We start from the raw sequence: 23,804 nt of genomic DNA, 5'->3' as shown, positions 1-23,804 counted from the left end.
CATATTTAAAAGGTTAAATAATTGATGAGAGATGATAATTAAAAAGTTGATGGGCTGGCCAATAATAAATTTAAGTATAAATTGAATTAAAATTTTAAATTTAATTATGAAAATTTTCTAAAGAATTAAATAAACATTACATATTAAAAAAATCCTACAAAATTATCAAATTATTATTTACAAAGTTCCAATTTTATTTATTTTCTGACAATTAAATTCGGCTATATAAATATGGTTTAAAAAAAAAAGAATGGGCTCCAGCTTTCTCCATCTTGTAGTACAGTAGCTGTCAGTATTAAATGGTGGTGGTTGTTAGTAGGAAGGCAGAATATAATTATGAGAAAGACTGCATTTTTCCAAGTTCCTCACCGTCTTTAAATTGCTGATTCGCACTCGGCTTGAGGTACCATTTTCTTCTCACACACTTGAACTTACTCGATAGGTGAAATCGACTTCATTGTTCTCCAAGATGAAGAAGGTTTCTGGTTCAGTCCTATGTGCGGTGGTGATGGTGGCGGCAGTGATGCTTATGACAGAGGTGCGCTTGTCAAATGCTGCAACATGCAATCCTGCGTCACTGAGCGTATGCCTGCCGGCGATAACATCGTCGACGCCGCCATCAAGCGCTTGCTGCAGCAACTTGAAGCAGCAGAAGCCGTGCTTTTGTCAGTACCTGAAGAATCCAAACCTGAAGCAGTATATAAACTCACCCAATGCCAGAAAGGTAGCTAGCACGTGTGGGGTTGCCATCCCTAAATGCTAGAGAAGTAAATAAAAATGAAGCTTCCCTTCTAGAAATATTAGCTACACTTGTTTATCAGTAGCATACTCATATGTTATGTTATATTATGAAACGGGGAGTTTAGCTCTGCATGTAGTTTTATGGAATAAAATAGGGAAGCCTTGATTACACAGCTCATGCGTAATCAGCTCTCTAATTTAAATAATATTATCTTTAATTAAATATTGGTGTTATCATTATTATTTTTAAACATATTATCTCCCTTTCTTTCATAATTTTTTTAATTATTGTAAAATTAAAATCCCTTCATTCATAAAAAATAATACTCTAATGGTTCTATTTATTTTTTAAATAATTATAGTCGATATAGTGAAAAGTAACGAATTTTATATTCTTTTCTTTAATAAACAGTTTTACTTATATAGTTTTATTTTCATTTACTTATGAAATTAATAAATTTTATTTTCTAAATGCAGATTAGCTAAGATATTTAACTATGGAAAGTTGAGTTTCTATAATTTTATCACTAATATAGAGAATTTTTAATATTTAATTTAAATTTAAAGTGATAATTAATATTTTATCCGTTTTATAATTTGTATTTACTTTATTTTTTTATATATTAAAAAATATTTTTTATTAATTTTGTAATTATATTTATTAAATTTTATTAAATATTAAAAAATATTTTAAATATTTATTTTAAAAAAATAATTAATAAGAGTTTATATTAAAAATAAATTAAAATTAAATAAAATTATAATAGTTAATTTATATATTATTTATAATATAAAAAATAAAAAATAATTTTAAAATAAAAAATAATAAAAATTTCAAAACGAAAGGTGGGGCATATGAAGATAAATGGTGTAGCTAGCTAGAACACATTACAATCGACTTCGGGCAGTTGTCATAAAACGCTATATTAATTAATGCTTTAATGGGCCTATTTTAATATGAATTATTGTCAAATTATTTAAACCTTGCCCTCCTTCCCCTTTTCAACAAGTTATTTCAGATTTTTTTTAATTTTTATTTTTTTTATTTTATAATTTTTATCTATTTTATTTTGTACAATTTTTTTAGATTTTATTAAATATTAAAAAATATTTTGATTTTTTTAAAAATTAAATAAAATTATAATAATTAATTTATATATTATTATAGTCTAAAAAATAAAAATAAAAAATAATTTTTAGATAATAAAAAAATATAAATAAAAATTATGATATGAAATTGTTATTCATGTATTCATACTTTTGGTTTACATAAACCTTACATAACGTGACTCATTTATATGAACCTATGATTTAGATTCTACTATAAATGATATTTGATTCAAATTGAAATAACTTATTAAATCAAATTAATTTAAAATTTTACTTCAATTTTATATTTTTTTGTTTAATTTTATTTTAATTTAAAAAAAATAATTAATTTTTATTCAATTTAATTTTAATAAAAAATTAATAAAAATAAATCAAATCGATTCAACTTTAAATAAAATTAAAATATTTTAATTAAATTATAAAATATTTAAAATAAAGTGTAAAAGTAAAAAATTCAACCAGTCGAATTAAACTCGTTTAATTCAAATAAATTTTTCTTTTATTTTAGTTATATTCTATTTAATTTTTATAAATATTTAAACTTAAATTTTTAATTTATTTGATTGAAATTTGATTTCAAATTAAATCAATCCAAGGCATATCCATACGCTTATTCTTATCTCATGCATCTCATGCTAAAAATTATGGTCCAATTTCTCATCCGTATAAAATATATTATTATATATAATAAAAATTATTTTTATAATATTTTTTTTTAAATTGAAAATTGAAAATAAAGGAGTAGATATTGAAATATCTCAGATTTATTAGATTTATTTAGATGCACTCTCCTTCCGATTAAGTTTATGAATATATATTTTTTTAATATTATTAAGACAAAATTTATATTCAATGTTGAAAAAGACTAATTAAATCCTAATAAAAGGTTTTTTGTTTTTGTCAAACTAAGGAGTGGGGCGGGGATTTGATCCTTGGATCATAAAATCTACCGGATACTTTGAGTTAGTGGGAAAAAAGAAACGATAAAGAATGATATAAAATATTAATATTTAGGTGCGATATCATTAAAAGGTCCTTTTTAATATTTAATGAGAGATGATAATTAAAATGTTGATGCAACTTGCCAATAATAAATATAAATTTAATTATATTTTAAAATTTAAATATTATTTTATTTTATAATTTTTATTTATAGTTTAATAATATATAAATTTATGTTTATTTTTAAAAAATTTTTTAAAATGAATATTCGACAGGTTAAATGCTCTTCAGTGATCCAACTTAGTTTTGGATAGTTTTTATTTTTTTATTATATTAATATTGTTATAACAAAAAATTTAAAATATCTCACAATATTTAATAAAATTTAATATATATAAAATAATATAATTAAAAATAATAAATAAATTATTTTTTAATATATATATAATAAAGTAAATAATTTAATATATTTAAGATAATGTAATTGAAAATTTAATAAATAAATTATTTTTTTAATATATAAAAAATAATAAATATTTTTCCTAACAATAAATATTACATATTAATAAATGTCTATAAAATCATCAAACTATCCCATTTTTATAAGTTCCATGATTCTATTTATTTTTTGGTCAAGTATATTTGACTATATAAATATGATTAAAATAATGGTATAATTTGACGATAAATAAATATATCTGAATAAATTTAAAAAATTAAAATTATATATATATTTTTTTATTCAATAAAATTATATTCTTTTAATTTTTGATATTCAATTTAAAAAAAATATATGATTAAAAAAAAATACTCCTAGCTTTATGGCAGCTTAATTAATTATGTCACTATTAAATGCTGGTAGTTGGTTGGTGGAATATAATTAGGACAAACGTTTTTTTTGGTTTGGGGGTGTTGAGACTCTCAATTATTATGGAATTGAAAATGCTTACCTGCATTATCTCTAGGTAGATTTATATTATAAATACACTGTCAGATGTTATAAAATTTTATATATTTATATTATAATTTTTTTTAAAAAATATTTATATGGAGTATTTTTTTTGTATTTAATTAATTAATATTTATTATATCTTTTTAATTAATAAATTATTTAGTGTTTGATCATCACTTTCGTTTATTTTTTGTTTAGAAGTAAATTTTTTTATAAAAATTTAATTTTATTTATTTAATATTTTAATTTTTTAGAATGAATGAATTTATTATTTTTTAACTTAAAAGCTTTTATTTTAAAATTTTTTACAGTAAATAAAATTTTTTATGCAAACTTAATGGATAATAAAAAAACGTTATATTCCTTTCTAATAAAAAATTAAATCATGAAAAAAATCTTTACTTTTATGTATTATTTAATATCTTAATTAAGAAAAAGGAAAAGAAAGTTACATGCAAAACTTATATAATGAATCAAGTTTTTGTTGATATGAGTTTTTAAACGTAAAATGAAGAAAGCGGTGCCACCGACACTTTGAAATTTGTTTTTTTTTTTTTAAAGAAAAAATCATTAAAATTCAGCTTTCACATATTTTAAATTAAGAAAAATGAGCAATAAATGATTAAGTATTTAGATAGATAGAACCTATCCAATGCATTTATTAGTTATGGTATCTTATTTAATTTTTATTATTAAATATTACTTCTGTTTTATAGAGATAATTTTTTTTATCAATTTCAAATTATAAGTAAAATTCTTTTTTAGGATAATTTATTGATTAGTTTTTCTGTGTAAAATATAAAAAAAAAGTTTTCATATTGTAAATATTTATTAATTTTAAATTTAAACAGCTAATCATGCCCATAAAATTAAATTGTTTTCTATTTTTTAAAGAATTAACTAAACTAAATTAAAAAAAATTAAATATGAAAATATTTATAAACTAAATTGAATTGAAAAAAAAGTTTTGTTTTACTTTGAAATTAGAATAAGTTAATTCAGTTCTAAGACAAATGATAATTCAACAAATTAATAATAATAATATATATTTTCGAAAAAATTAATAGTTGATTTGATTAAAAAAAAATCAAATCAATTGCAGTTGTGTTTCGTGTGAAGTGTGAACAGATAATGGACCTGCAGTCTGAATCCAGTCACTGTGAAACTGTCGGTTGTTATATCACATGATATAGATAGCTGATCACCGCTGGTCAGATTTAGATCAAATTTCAGTCAGACCCGTAACATTTTCGCAGCTCAATTCAACGTCGAAGGACCCACTGCCTTTAATTTTGTCAGATCAATTGAATTGCCCAATTAACACTTAAGCTTTCGCGACGCACCCCTTCCTTCCTCACGGTCTTTAAATTCTGCTGAGTCGCTCTCGGCCTGAGGCACCATTTTCTTCTCACACACTTGCACTTATTGGCTAACTGAAATTGACTTAATTGTTCTGGAAGATGAAGAAGGTTTCTGGTTCATTCCTATGTGTGGTGGTGATGGTGGCGGCAATGATGCTTATGACAGAGGTGCGCTTGTCAAATGCAGCGACATGCAATCCTGCGGCACTGAGCTCATGCCTGCCGGCGATCTCGTCGTCGACACCGCCATCAAGCACTTGCTGCACCAACTTGAAGCAGCAGAAGCCGTGCTTTTGCGAGTACCTGAAGAATCCAAGCATGAAGCAGTATTTAAACTCACCCAGTGCCAGAAAGGTGGTTAGCACGTGTGGGGTTGCCATCCCTGCTTGCTAGAGAAGTAAATAAAAATGAAGCTCCCCTTCTAGAAATATTAGCTACACTTGTTTATCAGTAGCAGACTCATATGTTATGTTATATTATGAAATGGGGAGTTTAGCTCATGCATGTAGTTTTATGGAATAAAATATGGAAGCCTTGATTACACAGCTTATGAGTAATCAGCTCCCTAATTTAAATAATATCGTCTTTAATTAAATATATGTGTTATCTTTATTGTTTTTACAGATATTCCCTCTCCTTCTATTTTACAATTTTTATCTATTTTTTAAAATTATTATTTATTTTTATACTATAATAATATATAAATTAATTATAATTATATTTTATTTTAAAAATAATTTCGTTACTCCTTAGCGTTGCTTCATGCTAGACATGTTCTGTCACAACTTTATTATTTTCGTATTATGCGGTGGATATATCTCGATCAACGAAGTTTACGTTTTTTTTTATAAATCATTAATTATCTGAAATTTATTGGCTTCATAAATTTAGAGTTATGTTGGATAATTTCATTAAGAAAGAAAAAAACTATTTTTCAAATTTAAAAACATTCTATATTCTGAACTTGAGTTATTCACTTTATTTTATGTTCATAAAAATTAAAAGAAAAACTATATATATTTTCAATATTGTATAGTCTACTACAGTTATGCTCCCTTTTTTAACCTGTGACATAAAAAAAAAAACCTTATATTTTTATAATTTAGTGATAAATTTTTGTGTTGCTAAACTGGAAAAAAATTGCTAATTTCAGTTAAAAATGAAGTAGCAATCAATTAGATCGATCAAATTATATATATATATATATATTGTATTAAAAAGGACAATCTGTTAGAGAAATAGTTGATAATTTAAAAAATAAAAATAATTTCAAATAAAAGTAAAATTATTAATTGAAAAAAGCGAATTCTATACACTTAGCTTGATAACAGCAACATGTGATTAAAGTTGAAGTTAAAAATTTAATGCTTGAAAGGGAAGTGAGAGATAATGCCCTCATGCAAGCGGGTGTTTAAGCGTTAGCAGAATATACTTGAAATGGATGGATTTTACAGGCAACGTATAGTGTCCACATGCAAAGGTTTAGAGAATTCGTGGACGCGGACGCATGACGCTATTGTAATAATAATAATAATTAAGTAATAATTTAGCATTCCAAACAAAGACAATACTTAAATAATTAAGTAATTCACTTGTAGAGTCAGGTGTTTCTCATATTATCATTTAAATGTCATTGTAGTTAAGGACTTGACTAGGCAAAAGGTAAAGTTCCGCTATGCACATTAGCGGAAGCTGAAGGCCTTATTATTCTTTAGAGTTGCGCACTTAATGGTTGATTTTGACATGCAAGAATCCTTGTTTTTTTTCTTCCTTCACTGGAGAAGAGCAGTCCTAATCGGAGGTAGCACTCCCATCATACCCACCCTTCATATTCAGGTTCTAGGGCTTCAAAGATTGTAACCGAAGTGGGCTGGGCTGTTTGCTGAGTTGGATCCTTCTTTAAATCATAAGCTACTTTGGAGCTAATGGGATTTACTTGTTTTATAGTTAGTCTTTGTTTTTTAGGCCCATAGGCTTGTTGTGCTTTACTATTATTGATGCCTTCGGGCATGAACTATATTCATAATGCACTTGGCTCTCTTTTATTAATCATATATTCGTATTCCTACCTTTGGCAAAAAAAATTATATATATATAATATTCTTTTTCTTAGATAGTAATTTACTAATTATCCTTTTAATATGTATTAAAAAATTAAATTTATTAATTTCAATAATAATTTAATATTTTACAAAAAATAGTAATTAAATGATTAATTATAAGATTAAAAAAAAGCTAAAATTGGAAACGAAGATGAAAAAAAAAATCACAAATCGAAAAATCGAAAAACTCGGCTTGCGGTTTGTATACAGAGTGTAAGCAATGAAAGAGTAACTGCCATAATTAATTCTCAAACAGCCTAACAGATTAACTAACAATCTGGAAAAGCGGAAAACGTTTCACTAAGTTCCACTGCTCCCATTTAATTTTATTTATCTCCATCCACCCTTTCATTTAATTGCTAACTGCTCACATTTCTTAATTTACATATTTTTTTAGTTTCATATGCTATTAGTAAAATAATTTTTATTTATTTTGACATAATTTAAATATTGCTAATAAATAGTAATTAATATCCATTTCAAAAAAAAAGTAATTAATATTTAAAGTTTAATGAAATTCATAGTTTAATTTCTAGATTTAAAATTTAGTCATTCAAGTTTTATTTTATTAATAAAATAATTTAAATTTTATATTCTACAGTGATAATTTAAGTTTATTAATATAAAAATTAATTTGATAAAAAATTAAACCGCAGTTGTCGTTTGTGAGAATGGATGGACGGGGACGTGCAGTCTGAATCCAGTTATAGTGAAACCGTGGGTTCTCGGGACCCACTGGCGCTTCCAATATAAAATGTTGAGAGCCAATCAGCAATTACCACAGCCCAGATTGAGATCAATTTTCAGTCCGACACGTCAGTCTAATTCAAAGTTGGTGGACCCCACTGCCTTTAATTTTATGGAATCAAATTGAATTGCCTAGTTGCCACGTCAGCCTCGATGACGCATCATTTTCTTCCTCGCCGTCTTTAAATTCTGTTGATTCTCTCCTGGTCTAACGCACCATTTTCTTCTCGCACACTTGCACTTACTCACTGAGCAAATTGAATTCACAGTTCTTGAAGATGAAGAAGGTTTCCGGTTCAGTCGTATGCGTGGTGGTGATGATGGCAGCATTGATGCTTATGACTGAGGTGCGCTTGTCAAATGCAGTGACATGCAACCCTTCGGAACTGAGCTCATGTCTGCCTGCGGTTACGTCTTCGACGCCGCCGTCAAGCACATGCTGCAGCAAGTTGAGGGAGCAGAAGCCATGCCTTTGTGAGTACATGAACAACCCAAATCTGAAGCAGTATATAAACTTACCCGGCGCCAAAAGAGTTTCTAGTGCATGTGGGGTTGCCTTCCCTAGTTGCTAGAGAAGTAATAAAAAAGAAGCTCCCCTTCTAACTTGTCAATCAGTAACAGACTCATATATCATATTATGCACATGAAAAACCAAGAACTCAGGATTTAGCGATCCAGTTCTATATATGGAATAAATTGTGGAAGGGAAAATTAAATTAAATAATCAGCTTCAATAATATTTTGTTTAAATATATACTTTCTTTTCCTTCTTTCTTTAATTTCATCATTATTGTTTTTGGACATCTAACTTAATCATTTATATGGTTAAGTTAATCAGATCATATAATTATTTAGAAATTCGTTTATATCTATATAATATTATAAACTGTCTAAAATTGCACACGACACCATCAATCTCAGCCATTTACAATCTCTCTGTTTTTTAACTAATTAATAAAAGGAGAAACAATATATATGATGTGAAGCAACATGCATGGGCAAGAAAAGAGAAACTTGCCAGACCACTAATTCCACTCTTATTATTCTGGAATTTCCCTTTTATACGCATTAAGCAGGTATTCCTGCAACAGGTACTTTGGTACGTTCTAATATATTTCAGATGAAGATGGATAAAATAAGAAAATGGAAGATTTTTATTATTACTTGTAGACTATTTTATTATATACATTTTGAAATGTTATTTATTTTGATTTTTATTATATAAATATACTTTTAATTATATATTTTATTTGGTAGTTATATTTGTTTATTTATATTCAATTTTAAGTTTAAATAGTTTCACAAGTGCACAAAATGTACAAATAATAAATATATGGGTCTACTTATTTCTAAAAAAAATGTTATAAAAATATAATTTTTGTGTTTTTTAATATTTGCAATAATTATAAAAAATTGATTAATAAAAATATTTTAAGAAAAAAATTAATATACTTTAAAGAAATTGATTGATATATATTTTTAAGTTACTTATCTTAATTTTGAAAATCTTGCTAATTCATTAAATCTTTTAACTTGTAATTTATAAATAATATTGGAAAGAAATTTCATAATTTTGGAAAAAAGGTCATAATTTTGCATTTAAAAAAATAAAGCCGTGATTGATGTGAAACGGTTTTCCATTTAAATTTATTGTAGTTGAGGACTCGGATTAATAAGAGATTGCGTTGGGCTCAGCTAAAGGCCTTTGTCAGTAATCATTTGGGCATGACTCCGCTAGTCTTATATGATTTTTTGTCATCATATTGAATCTCATGGCTTTACCTTTGGTCTAATTAAAAAATATAAAATTATGATAATTTGTAAACATAAGACCATAATAATATATATATATATATATTGCAACTTTAATGAAAAATAAATTCTAATTATATATTTTTTAAAATAAAAAAATTATTTTATGAGCACAATAATATTTTATGTTAAATTATTAAAATGATACGAACATTTATAATTTAATTTTTAAATATTATCATTATTAATAATAAATTAATTTTTATATTTTTAAAAGTTTATTAAAATATTTTTTATTTTTTTATTAATAAAATAATTTTTTTATTTATTTTTATTATTAAAAATATATAGTAAAAAATTAAATTATTCTTTTTTTTTTTGTTTAAAATTTTTTTCTTTAAAAAGGAGAACGATGAGAGGAAGTGAAAAATGAGGAATAGTGATTATATATGGATGTTTTAATAAATCTGAAAAAATATAAAAATATTTTAATAGAGTTGAAAAAAAATGTTTTAATAGTTTTTTAAAAATATAGAAACTGATTTATTAATAATGACAATATTCAAAGATTAAATAATTAAATAGTAAATTTTTAAAAACATATACAAATTATTATTATTATTTATAATAAAATGTGTTAATTTCATTTGATATGCCACTTGCATAATTTTTTTTTTTTATAAACATGAGTGTTTGTAATAATTTTTTTCTTTGTGAAAAATAAGCACAGACGATTAGAGGAGTTGAATTTAATATCTATCTAATTTAATTTTAGTGGTAGTTATTATTGAATTAGGCCCACGACTTATATCCCAATTTCAACATTAATGAAAGAAGGTATAAATGCATGGATGAAATTGAAAATTATTTAATTCTCATAAGCCTGAATTTCATAAAATTGATAGAAGAGGTAGGTAGCATTCATGGTTGTTGGGTATTTATGAAGGATTTTGTCATTATTGGTTTTAGGCGGTTGGAATTGAGTAAACAGATGGAAGTTGAGATGCATTAAAATTTCTCTCATCGGAGATAAGCTAATTATTTTTATTTTTATTTTTATTTTTATTTTTAAAATTCAAGCCCAAAAAGTTTGATTGTGATAATTTTTATCCATGACTATTGAATTTTATTTTATTTACAACACCTAACTTTATTTTTTTTCAAAAAAAAATCATTATAACTTGTTATAGGAAATTTTTTGAAGTTACTAACTTCTATCTCTCATTTTTTTAAATACTATTTATGTTAAAATTAGTTGATAAGTATTTATTAATAAAATTATTTTATTTTAATAGATTATTATTATATTTTACTATCAAATTATATAATATATTTACCATTGAATTTTAGCATTTGAGTAATTTAAAAACTTTATTTATGTTTGTGTGCGCAAAATAATTTGTTTATAACTTAGTTTTCATTCTTTTATTATAATTTAAACATAAAAAAAATTAATAAAATTTAATATTTTTAAGAGGATTATAATTAAAAAATTAATAAAAATTATATTTTTTAGTATGTGTGAAACAGTAAAGCGAATAAAAATTATAAAATAAAAGATAATAGAAAAAGAAACTATAATTAGTTAAAGAATTAATTATAGCCTGTATATTATGAATTTTTTTAACTTTGTTATAAATACATGTGAATGGTAATTAGTTTTAAAATAATATTTTTTTTTTGAAATGAAAATTGAAAATTGAAAATTGAGAGAGTAGAATGTGAAATCTCTCAAATTTATTGAGATGCACTTACCATCAGACGTATTTACCATTAGACTAAACTAAGCCTGTGAATGTTAAAATAATAAATTATTTTAAAATTATAAATAATGATTATTAAATTTAATTAAAATGAAGGGGTGTTTTGATAGAAATTAAGGAAAGATTTTAATGCTAATAATTGAAATCTATGAAATTTTTTTTTTTGAAAATTATCATTTGGACAATTGATTGGATGGAAATAGAAAGTTTTCACTTTATTATAAGTTAAGAAATATATATATAAACTACTACTAATTTGGTAAAATAATTATTTTGAATACAAAAATGAGAGAATAAGAGAAAAAAAATAGCAAGATAATGGAGAGAGGAGTTAAAATAATTTATTTTTTTATTTAGTAACTTGAAAATTTATTATAATAAGTTATAATAAAAATTAAATTTGTGTCATTTTATTAAAAAATTAAAATTAAGTGATGAAAATGAAATTCAAAGTTTAATGACCATAAATAATACAAAATACTCGCTCTATTCTATGATAAAATATCTACGTCGTTTAAAGTTGATTTATGGTATAGTCTCAATCCACAATTTAGTCATTTAATACTTGAATTTTTATTTTATTAATAAAATAATTTTTTTGTTAAATTTAGTAAACTATTATATGGAGTAGTCAATTCAAATTGAAGGAGTTTATAAATATTAAAATTATAAAAGTTAAATTGTTATAAATTATTAAAATTAATAAAATTAAATAGTTAAAAAATAAAATTTAAAAGGTTAAATTGTTATACTTGAGCAATAAATCTCAACAGAATAATTATTTTGTTAATAGAATAAAATTTTAAAATTAAATTATTTATTATTAAAATAGTAGAGACGGTACCATAAATTTATTAAATTTCAAAAATTATGTTATAAATTATCCCACTTTAAATATCATTTTTATTTTTTAGATGATAATTTATTCACGGGTTTCTGTTAAAAATATTATTGATTAGCTTGCAAATACTCTATTATTTAATATCCATTAGAAGATAAAAATTATTATTTCCAATAATAATTTAGTAAAGAATCAGTTGATGATATATTAAAAAATATAATTTATTATTTTAATTATACTAATTTCATTTTATTTTATTTTATTTTTTATCAAGACCATCCCAATTCAGAAATTTATTGGCTTAACTGATTCAAACACTCAAAGTCAAAGATTGGATTCAGACATCTCTAATTAATCAGCACCATTTTTTTGCTCACTCATTTCTACCTTCCTTCCAGACCCGAAATGAGTTCTTCGATTTTCCCTTTCCCTCATTTTCTGTGGCTTCCAATTTTCGTTTTCTTGTTTGCTATTAGAATTCCATGGTGTTTAAGCAACCCTGACTGGTACACTTCCTGCAATACTACTCATTTCGTCTGTGGAAATATTGCTACCCCCACTATTAAGATCAACGACGTGAAGTACCGTGTTTTGGAAATCGAAGAGCAAAGTCAAAGCCTCAGGATTGCAAGAGAGGATTACAGAAATGGAGTCTGTCATCCACTGTTAATAAACACGACGCTTGATCCTCAGCTTTTTGATTATGCTCCCGGTTACATGAATCTTACAATTATTTATGGTTGCCCGATACCTGCTATTTTAGGATTTCCATCACTATTCAATTGCCCCATAAGTGGGTCTGAAAATGGTTATGTGTTAGCAGATGCTGTTGGCCCTGGATTATGTTACCACAGCGTCTTTGTGCCGGTTTCTGAATTCGACTGGGCAACGGTAATGCTCAATTTGTCAGGTTTGGAAGAAAGCTTAAAACAAGGATTTAAGGTGAAATGGAAACTGGATAACACAGGATGTAGCAATTGCGTCCAATCCAGAGGAGTTTGTGGTTATGATCTCGTTTCTAAAGATACAACTTGCTATTGTCCGGGTCAAACTTTAGCAGCAAAAACATGCACTTCTTTACCAGACACTGCTCCTGCTAATCCAGGTATGCATACATAGCTGCTTGATGTTCGCACTTTGTTTTCTTCCAGTTTTCTTTATATATTTTTTGGAGCCATTACGAGCTAAGGTCAAATAATGAGTTCAACGTTTAACATCCAAGAAAGATTCTTTATTAATATTAAGGCCATTTTTTTTTTTTGAACTTTTGCACTTGGAACTCATTAGTCGGATATGGTCTTTACTTTGTCCAATATAACATTTGTTACCCCCAAAGATCCTGACGCTAGTATTTCCTTGCCTGCAATGTGCTCAAACTGAGGATTTTTCTTGGTTGTCTTTACTGAGTTGCCCATAGTTTTGACTCTTTCCAGTAACTCTTAATTAATGACAAACAGGAATTCCAAAACAGGATTCAAACCCCCCTTTTTGAAATAATCATCAGGACTCAAATTTCATTATAATCATTTTGGAATTTCCCATCATCCCTTTCCTTCACGTATCCTGTTTTCTCCCCTTCTTCTCCAACTAGCTTCAAGGACATGGAAACCACCACCTTTATTTTCCTTCTGCTCATTTTTCTCACCTCAAGCAACATTCGGACATCTTCCTGCGCCGATGATTATAGATATGCAAACTGTAGTCAGGCATTTGAATGTGGAAACATTCAAAATATTGGTTATCCTTTCTGGGGTATAAACCGAGCAGATTACTGTGGTCAACCAGGGTTTGAGCTCAAGTGCCAAGACAATGTGCCATTGATCACAGCGGCTTCTATTACCTTGAGAATTCTTGATATTAGCCCTGAAAATCAAGCCCTTATGGTAGCCAGGGAGGACTTTAACTCCAATATTTGTCCTCATCACTTCTATAACACCTCCCTAGATTCCACTATCTTCAGATACGCCTCAGAACTTCGGAACTTGACACTACTCTATGGTTGTTCTTCCGTGCCCAAAGTTCCTTTCCCAGAAATTCTTCGCGAACCTGATTGCTTCATAAACGGGACAAACGTCAAAGTTTTCTGCGTGACCAGAAATTTGCCGTTTAATCCGTGCAATAGTAGTGTCACTGTGCCGATTCTGGAAACAAGTGCTGAGGCCTTGGACAACAATGAAATAACAACTTATGAAGCATTAAGGAATGGATTTGGATTGCAGTGGCGAATAAGCAATGATCAATGCGAGAACTGCATTGATTCTGGTGGGAGTTGTGGATTTAATAGGACTACAAATGAGTTCGCTTGCTTTTGCCAAGATCAGCCCACTGCAATTTCTTGTTCTTCCAGGCCAGGTGCGTGACTCCGTTTCTTATTTGCCTATATGAGAAGTGATTAATATGGTTTTGCTCACATTCATCCTAGAAAAAAGTCTTATTTTTCCCTTCGAACTCAAGCTTTCGCAATGCTATGGCCTATGATTTGTTTTCAGTTTCAACACACACGAAACTTTATTTTACTGGTCTCTTAAATATTAAAATTATTATCATGCTTAGCTCGCAACAATTCGTCAAATACCTCCAGAAATTTGGCAAGGAATTAGGAATAAATCCAGAGCTAATGTCGTTTTATTCTGTTAAATTATGAAGTGGCTGTTCTTCTTTTGACTCCATGAGGCTTTCATTATTTCTAGTGGGAAAAAATATATCATTTTTTTCTTAAAAATATAAAGAATAAACAAAAATCTTACCAAAATTAAATTGAACTAATTTAATCAATTTAAATTTAATTAATACAAATTTTGACTATTGCCTGTCCTGTTCTCTCTCAGTCAACATCATAAATACAACAATACAATCAATAGGGAGAAAACGAAATTTATGCTCATCGTTTCAAAATTTTCAGCAAAACAGATCATTCAACATTTCCACAATCACAAATAATAATAATAATAATAATAATAAAATCAACATTTAAGGGTTTATTTAAAAAGTCCAAAATATTCAATTAAAAGTTTAAAAATTATTAGAATTGAATACTTTTAATTAAAAAAGATAAATCATTTTGAAGACTTTAATGAAAACTTTAAATATATTTATTTAATGAAAACTTTTGTTGAACACTTCTATTTGAACATATTTATTTATGTGTAAACTTGAGAAAAATATGAAATTAATTTATTTTAACTTATTGGTATTAAAGTTGTTTTTAAATATGAAAGATCTTGAATTTGAACTATAATAAAAGCCAAATATATCAAAAAAATAAATATATTTATTACACTTATCAATGAATAGAATTTAAGTTAATTCTTATAATTCATTGAAATTGAATTTTTTTTTAATTAAAGGGAATTGAATTTTATCGTAAAAAGTGTAAATTTTTCTAATGAATCTAGAAGTTAAATGGATAAATTTTCTAACAAGCTCCATAAAACCCATATGAAAAAACACCATCCATCTCTTTGACATTAGCATTGGACAATTCCTTTCATCACATAATGATCATAGTTAGTGATGCTCCTATTCTTCCTTTTCATATTACCAAACACTCTTAAGGGAGGACATTATAAATATATTGATGTGTAAATCTTTAGTTGATCACCTTGGAAGTCCTAATCATATTTGAAAAATTAGATTAAAATATCTAAAACGTGAGTCTCAGTTTCTTGACTTAATTGGTTTCAGAATTATAAAATCATTATAATACATATCTTGAAGTTGTTAAATTTTTAATATAATATTTGGCGAAGTGGGTGTTATCTTTTGACTATTCAAGCGGCTCAATGCGCCATGGCTTCCGCGTACCGAGTTTTAATGGTTCCTGCAACAGAAGCTTGGAAAATAATTAAGCTGCTTAGTGACCACTGCAAACATCATTTCCAATTTAAACACTAAATTTGGATTTGACAACCAATTTTTAAACCGTTCCGGTAGAAGCTTCCGTTGCAAAATTTCTTCCCCTTCTCCTTCACTTGGTCAATTTCAGCCCAGTTCGGTTCATTAACGTCAAGTTTGATTTCCTCTTCCTTCTTCTTCGGTTATATGTAAACTTCTTTCAAGTTGTATGTGATCTCCATCTCTCTATGTTCCTGTGAAACTGGAACTTCATCTCTTCCCAACCATGTCTTTGATTTTCATCCTAACCATAACCTTCGTCTGCTCTCCTTTTGTGTCTGCCACCGATGAGCGATATCAGAACTGCAGCGCGAAATTTGATTGCGGAAACATTACAAATATTGGCTATCCTTTCTGGAGATCTGACCGACCTGACTATTGCGGCCACCCAAAGTTCTGGCTGAATTGCACCGATGAAGCGGCACTAATCACCATCCAGAATTTAACTTACCAAGTGCTTGAAATCGATAGCGACGCACATATTTTGAAGATCGCTAGAGAAGATTACATAGGAGACATCTGTCCAGACCTCCTTATCAACACCACCTTGGATTCCTTTTTCAATTACGCTTCCGATGTTCAGAATATAACTCTATGCTATGGCTGCCCCATGCTTTCAATTCCGTTTCCGGGAGTTATAGGGTTTTCCAATCAGTTTACCTGTACGTTAAACAACACTGAACAGAGAGGTTTCTATGTAACAAGGGAAGTTGACCTTGGAAACTTCAATTCTACAATAATCGGCCTCTTGAATTTGTGTGAAAATAGGGTTATTGTTCCTGCAACTCAATCAGCCATTGCGCCTGTGGAGAGAAGTCCAACAGAGGACAATTTGGTTACAGCGCTGGAACAGGGCTTTGGGTTGCAGTGGGATGTGAATAATGCCGTTTGCGAGACGTGTAATTTGTCCAAAGGAATGTGCGGTTATAATACGACTACTAGTTCATTCGTTTGTTATTGCGCTGATCAGCCTGAGCAATTCAGTTGTAGAGGATCTACAGCAAATCAACCCGAATCATCAGGTGCGTCGTCTTAATTTTCTTTGTTTTTTTTTTCTCGGATATCACTCGATAATCGATACAATGCTAAGATTAGAATTATCTAAAATAAAAAACCCCTCAAATTAAAATCTTAAACCTAAAATCATAGATGATTACGTATTCAATTTATTTTATTGGTTACTGTAATCACCGAAAAAAAAATTCCAACTGCCTTCTCTGATTACTACTGAAGATCAATGTGCCGTTACTATTGGTGATTGTTATTTCTGTAAGTAATTAGTAATTTCTATTTTTATTGGCTAAATATATCACATTTATTCATTTTAGATCAGAAAATCTCAAATGTGATAGGATGCAATGGTGTCTAAATCTCACGTTTTATTTAGGAATTTTATTTTTTCCACCTAGAATGTCAAAACTATTGATTTGAAACTTGTTAATTTTCTTGTAAATTAAAATAATTAAATAAATTAAATCCCTTATGAAAGTAGTTCTACAGTAAATATATATATTATCATGATATCATCCAGATGATATTATTGTTGGGTAACTGTAAATTGTAATCGCTAAAATCTGGAAACAGTGAAATGAATTTAGAACATGATAACAATTCTTTTTTACTAGCGATAACAAATTTTACCAATATAGACTTTATTTGCTCAGAAATTTGTTTAGCTAGTCAAACTAGAGGAAAATTTTCTCTTATAGTATTTTTTAGATGAAAAGCTTAAATTAATTGTCACATAATGCATGTGAATCCGGAATTAATATTCAAGCAGAAGGTTTTTTTTTTTTTTTAATTACTGCCAATTTGAGTTTAAACTTGAATAGATAGTTTTGAAGTTAAATCTTTGTTGGAGCAATTTTTCGTTTTCTCTTTTGGCTCAATATGATAAATTCTTAGTTTATATTGTTTTCATCATAGAAAATTAATATAGTACTTTGATAATATGGATTTATCAAAGAATTTTGGATGGTTATTCAAGGGACTCAAGCAAGATGTTCAAGAAAATAATTAATAAAAATAATTTTGGATGTGGTACAGATTTGATTTAATTAGGCTATTTTGTTGTAAAAATTAACAATTTTCTTTTGGATTAACACATTTGTTGCTGCCCTAAAAGAAACATTTGTTTTTTTATTAGAAGCCTTCAACTTGTTAGAGTCCCCTTCATAAGTAACTGCTGCTTGTACAGAGTGCTTATGCCTTCACAACACTAATAATAATTTTTTTTGCTTGGGTAGTAATATGACTTCTCTAGATTATATCTGATTAGGTATTACCTTGTAACTTTTCTTCTTAGGTAATTTAATTATATTATTAACTTGACTGTTTACAAGAAGATTTTGATTTTTAAGTATTTTCTAAATTAATATAAATAGCATCGTCAAAACTTACTGCTTATTCAGTACTACCATACATCATTTGCAATGTATTGTGTTTTGACCAAATCTATTTTACTTCAAAACGAATAAAATTTCACAATCATTAAAAACTTCAGCCAATTCTATACTCTTCCTGTGGTTGGGCTGAACATGACATGATCTCTAGCCCATTAAAACCCAGACATTAGTTCAGCTAAACACATTTTTTTTCCAGATATAGATTACTATGAGATTCCCATTATTGCTTATAGAATACAATAGCAAAAAAATTTTACATCGGCTGCCTGCCGATTATTCATTGGGTTAATATTTTAATAAGTTCAGTGCTTGCTATAAATAATTTATTCAGAAGGTTGTATAAAGGGTGTAGAAAATTGTTCAATTTGGGTATCCAAACACACTAGAAATTTTAACAACCGTTGCGCTAAGCACTTGCGTATTCCAACTACTGCTCCTTTTTTAAAAAAAAAAAAAAAATTAAATTAGATATCTAAAGTTTTAGAAAAATTAACCTTTGATTTTTATTTTAAAATCACTCGATTAAAATAATTTTTATATTCTATAAAATTAAATTTTTAATTTTTTTAATAAAATCACTCGATTAAAATAATTTTTATATTCTATAAAATTAAATTTTTAATTTTTTTAATAAAATAAATCATTAATCAATTTGTTTTAACCTTCGTTAATAATATAAATATTTAAAATTACAAAATTAAATAATATAAATAATTAAAATTATAAAATTGAATAATTTAAAAATTTTAAAATAATTATAATTTTTTAATCAAATAACTAAAAATTTAATTTTAATTAAATAATTTTTAAAATAAATAAATTAATTAATTTTATAAAAACTCATAGATTTCATAATGATTTTTTTTTTCTTGCTTCCAAGACCAACCAACCTCATCATACATTAGTTAATTATCCAAACCCCGTAAGCGGACAACGTTTAGTCGATTAATGGACAAAAGTAGAAACATGTAGGCCCAGAGCCGCCATTTGCATGCTTTTAACATTGATTCTTCAATTTCTTACCTAGAGCCTCCATGTAAGACAACCTTCAGACAGAGACCTGGGTTCCAGGTCAACCAAAGGCAGCCTTTACCAGTCCAAGTTCTCTAACTACCCTCCTCCATCTCTCCATCACCCTATTATTCAATGCCATTTCACACCCAACTCTGTTTCCTTCTAGTTCTACTCCTCCGGCAATGCACTCCCTCACCCCCTTAATCTTCACCCTCACTATTTTCACTTTCTGCTTCTACTTGACGACATCGTTTCCCTCCAATTATACTCTCCCCAGCTGCAACCTTACCTTCTCTTGTGGGCATATCACAGACGTGTACTACCCTTTCTCCGGCGGCCCACGTCCGGCCTCCTGCGGCTTGCCTGGCTTCCAACTCACTTGTGCTGATGATTCCACCACTCTTCTAACAATTAACTCGCTGACTTACAGAGTTATCCAACTCGACCAAATCAGCCAGACTATGATTCTGTCGCGGATAGACCTCTACAATTCTACGTGCACTCAGCAATCAGCTAACACCACTTTCAATCACACCCTTTTCACTCAGGGCTCCAACAATGAAGTCCTCACTCTGTTTTATGGTTGCAACGATTCTATCATGCCATTTAAGCCTGCTAACTCATTCACTTGTGAAATAGACGGAAAGAAAGGCGCATACTACTTGTTTGGTCCGGTTCCCAGTGATCCCGTTTTGAATATATTTCAATGCAGTGTTACTACGACTGTGCCAATTCTTGATAGATTAGTCCATGTTCTTGAGGGTAATAGGTCCTTACTTGGGGAGGTTCTAAGGGAGGGGTTTAATGTGAGCTATAGTAATCCTTATTCTGGTGATTGTGCCAAGTGTTACCGCAAGGGTGGGTCTTGCGGGTTTGATGCAAGCACCGAAAGTTTCCTTTGTATTTGCGGTGATCGGCCTTGCCCAGGTAAACAATGATTTGCTTTTCGCTGACCAAGGTGTTCTCTCTTTGATTTTCTAGTTGGCTCGATAATTTTTGAACTTCTTGTCTGCTTCCATCTTAATCCTCACCTATAACCCTTCTTAACAATTATTATCTAGGCTTCATCTTCTTAGGTGAAATGTTCATTCTGCCTTGCTAGTTCTAGTCCTTTTAGGACAGAAAATCTTATTCATGAGATGTTTTGTTTTCATTATGCATCCCATTGAAGCTTCAAAAATAATTATCTCAAATATTTACTTAGGCTGGACAAGCAAATTGCTTGATTTAGCAACCAGGGAAAAAGAAGGAGAATTCAATTATTCTGTACCATTTTCCCCTGTTATAAGAGACTGAAATCTGTACACAACTTGAAATTCGTTATAGAGGTGCCATTACAACAGATATCGTGGAACAGAAAGAAAAAGAATCATTTATGCAATACCCAGTTTTTAGAACTGAAAATAATTTTTTGTAATTTCATCATATTCGTTCGTAAATTCTGAAGATTTGCTTAAATTTCACATTGCCTCTGCTATTTTATTCTGTGGGGAGTGTAGGTAAAGGCAAGTATGTTTAATATGGATAACATACCTTCAAACCCAGATATGATGTTTGGAGCGTAAATTTGCAAGCATAAATATTGAGGATGGCCCAATATTGCAGCTGGGACAGGATCATCGGACTTAACCCTATCCCAAAAGATACCTCAAAGGGGATGATTGTTCAAGTATTCACATTTAGTATTAAATTTATGTTCCAAACCAATATGGCACAACAATCACTTTAGTAGAAAGTTAAGGAGTTCTCTTTTGTTTCATGTTTAGTATGGACTCTGCATATTTTTGCAGCAGCAGACTGTTGGACCAAAGGCATGCTTGCGATCTGATTGAATTCAAAAATCTCTTTTTTTTTTCTAAGAAAAAACAACACTGAAAAGCTGTTTTAGAAGGAAATTGGTCATTCTTGGTGACCAAATAATTCCCTTGAAGTTGTTTCAGTTTTCTCATTCTTGTCTTAACTGATGCTTTTTTTATCTCATGATTGTTGCAGGGGGGAAATCTAACAAAGTTGGACTTGGAGTAGGTATAATTATGTTTCGTTAATGCATTTTTATGAAGGCAAGAATTGCAGAAAGAAAATCTGAGCAATTTTTTCCCCATTTCCAGGAATCGGTATAGCAGGTGCAGCAGCTATTGGTATTGGTTTAGGGTGTTGGTTCGTGCTTATCATACAACGCAGGAAAAGAATTGCTGCCCAAACACAGACTAAAGACCTGCCCACACCTCCTTCAAGCAAAGGCCAAGCTGCTCCTATTATTAATTTCTCGCAGGCCACTCCTTCTCATCCCTCTTCAAAGTCTGACCTTGAAAAGGGAAGTGCCTACTTTGGAACTCAGGTATTCAGCTATGAAGAACTCGTTGAAGCCACAGACAATTTCAATCCTTCCAAGGAACTCGGTGGTGGAGGCTTTGGCACTGTTTATTATGGTTAGAATGTGAAACTGATTCTGTGTTGTGTTGTGTTGTCAGCTATACAATGTAGCATCAAATGCTTTGTAGTCTTAATATGCTCGATTTTTCTCTCAAATGTTTTGATTGATTAGGTGTTCTCAACGATGGGCGTGGGGTTGCTGTCAAGCGTCTATTCGAGAACAATATGAGGCGAGCTGAGCAGTTCATGAATGAAATTGAGATCCTAACTCGTCTAAGGCACAAGAACCTTGTGGCACTGTATGGATGCACCTCAAAACGTAGCCGAGAACTAATCCTTGTCTATGAATACGTTCCTAATGGAACTGTTGCTGATCATCTTCATGGAAACCGGTCCAAGTCTGGTTTGCTCTCTTGGCCAGTTCGGTTGAGCATTGCCATAGAGACAGCTGATGCCTTAGCTTATCTCCATGCTTCAGATGTCATACACCGTGATGTCAAAACCAATAACATTCTGCTAGACAACAATTTCAGAGTGAAAGTGGCTGATTTCGGATTGTCACGGCTGTTTCCCAATGATGTAACCCATGTCTCAACTGCTCCACAAGGCACACCTGGCTATGTTGATCCAGAGTATTATCAGTGCTACCAACTCACAGACAAGAGCGATGTTTACAGCTTTGGTGTGGTCTTGATTGAGCTGATATCATCTTTACAGGCAGTGGACACTAACAGGAGTAAGCTTGACATCAATTTGGCCAACATGGCAGTCAACAAAATCCAAAATCATGCAGTAACCGAGTTAGTAGATCCATGTCTTCGGTTCGAAAAGGATTCTGCAGTGAGGAAGATGGCAACATCAGTTGCAGAATTGGCTTTCCGTTGTCTGCAACAGGAGAAGGATATGAGGCCTACTATGAGAGAAGTCTTAGAGGCATTGAAAAGAATTGAGAAAGAAAATTGCGGATCAGAAAAAGCAGAAATCGTAGATATCAAGGAGGATGATGTTGGGCTTTTGAATCATGACCCTCCGTTTTCACCAGACTCAATCGGGACGACTGACAAATGGGTTAGCAGCTCTACCACCACTAATACTACTAATACTTCCTTCTAGTAGTTGAGATTTTTCATCATTTTTTGTTTTCCTTAAAACCTGAAAAAAGGAAGTTGAAGTATTGTACACTCACTATCAAATGCCATTGAGTGGGTTGAAGTGCCATGTTTTTCCATTTGCCTTTTCTTTTTCTTTCCTTGTAGTCGTTGATAGACTAGGTTCAGGCCAATGTACATAGTGAATCATCCATAGCGGCTCTGTTCTTCTTCAGTGGAATGTATTATAGATCTTTAATGGTTGCTTTGAAGATAATTTATTGTCAGAGTTTGACTCGGAGAAGTCATTTGTACTTGAACCTGGTGGAAGAGATTCCAAATTTTTGTTCCTTTCTGTATATTTCGTCGCAGGGGAAGGTGATGAGCACATTGTGACACAGATCTTGCGAGCTAGGATGGCATCAGTAATTTTGGCAAATGGGATTCCAGTTTTGTGATCTCCAGAGCATTTGCTCATATTTGGAGAAGAAAATTTCATAGGATCTGGTGCATTTGCTCTTTCACTCACAAGAAGAGGATCTACCATTTATAGTTTAGAGAAATTTTGAATTTTGAGAGTGAATATGCATATACGCATGATATACTGAGTACATCGTACACGGGTGCATGATATAATTTGTCTTCATTAAGTTACACTAACAATCTTGAATAATGGAATCCATCCTCCTTACGAGTCTGGGATGCAGCAATTGAGCGAT

The 23,804-nt window shown here is 29.2% G+C and overlaps 3 protein-coding genes across 7 annotated transcripts; all 3 read left to right on the top strand.

Moving 5' to 3' along the window:
• Nucleotides 1-390: 390 nt before the first annotated feature.
• Nucleotides 391-964, top strand: LOC110619628 (non-specific lipid-transfer protein 2). Its single transcript, XM_021763154.2, has one exon. The coding sequence runs from the start codon at nt 470-472 to the stop codon at nt 761-763; it is 294 nt and encodes a 97-aa protein (XP_021618846.1). The 5' UTR covers nt 391-469; the 3' UTR covers nt 764-964.
• A 4,159-nt stretch (nt 965-5,123) lies between these two features.
• LOC110620818 (non-specific lipid-transfer protein 2) lies at nt 5,124-5,729 on the top strand. Its single transcript, XM_021764711.2, has one exon. The coding sequence runs from the start codon at nt 5,206-5,208 to the stop codon at nt 5,497-5,499; it is 294 nt and encodes a 97-aa protein (XP_021620403.1). The 5' UTR covers nt 5,124-5,205; the 3' UTR covers nt 5,500-5,729.
• Nucleotides 5,730-12,634: 6,905 nt separating this feature from the next.
• LOC110631330 (LEAF RUST 10 DISEASE-RESISTANCE LOCUS RECEPTOR-LIKE PROTEIN KINASE-like 1.3) lies at nt 12,635-23,401 on the top strand. Of its 5 annotated transcripts, XM_021779123.2 has the most exons (5): nt 13,190-13,416; nt 13,769-14,663; nt 21,617-21,649; nt 21,733-22,053; nt 22,170-23,401. In XM_021779123.2, the coding sequence occupies exons 2-5, from the start codon at nt 13,913-13,915 to the stop codon at nt 23,108-23,110; spliced, it is 2,046 nt and encodes a 681-aa protein (XP_021634815.1). In that variant the 5' UTR covers nt 13,190-13,416; nt 13,769-13,912; the 3' UTR covers nt 23,111-23,401. The 5 variants fall into 5 exon arrangements, with proteins under 5 accessions (XP_021634827.1, XP_021634815.1, XP_043813311.1 ...); XM_021779135.2 differs by lacking the exon at nt 13,769-14,663 and having other exon boundaries at nt 12,635-13,416; XM_043957376.1 differs by lacking the exon at nt 13,190-13,416 and having other exon boundaries at nt 13,433-14,663.
• The last annotated feature ends 403 nt before the right edge of the window (nt 23,402-23,804 follow it).

The sequence above is a fragment of the Manihot esculenta genome, chromosome 1, assembly GCF_001659605.2.
Source record: "Manihot esculenta cultivar AM560-2 chromosome 1, M.esculenta_v8, whole genome shotgun sequence".
In the NCBI taxonomy this organism is placed as follows: Eukaryota; Viridiplantae; Streptophyta; class Magnoliopsida; order Malpighiales; family Euphorbiaceae; genus Manihot; species Manihot esculenta.
This window is presented reverse-complemented; position numbering and strand designations above follow the sequence as displayed.

What these genes read in the sequence shown, in the direction of transcription:
- LOC110619628 (XM_021763154.2), top strand. Translation starts at nt 470, where the DNA reads ATGAAGAAGGTTTCTGGTTCAGTCCTATGTGCGGTGGTGATGGTGGCG.
- LOC110620818 (XM_021764711.2), top strand. Translation starts at nt 5,206, where the DNA reads ATGAAGAAGGTTTCTGGTTCATTCCTATGTGTGGTGGTGATGGTGGCG.
- LOC110631330 (XM_021779115.2), top strand. Translation starts at nt 16,432, where the DNA reads ATGTCTTTGATTTTCATCCTAACCATAACCTTCGTCTGCTCTCCTTTT. An exon ending in AAATCAACCCGAATCATCAG is followed by an intron (nt 17,228 to 21,616) that starts GTGCGTCGTCTT and finishes TGATTGTTGCAG; the next exon opens with GGGGGAAATCTAACAAAGTT. An exon ending in CTTTGGCACTGTTTATTATG is followed by an intron (nt 22,054 to 22,169) that starts GTTAGAATGTGA and finishes TTGATTGATTAG; the next exon opens with GTGTTCTCAACGATGGGCGT.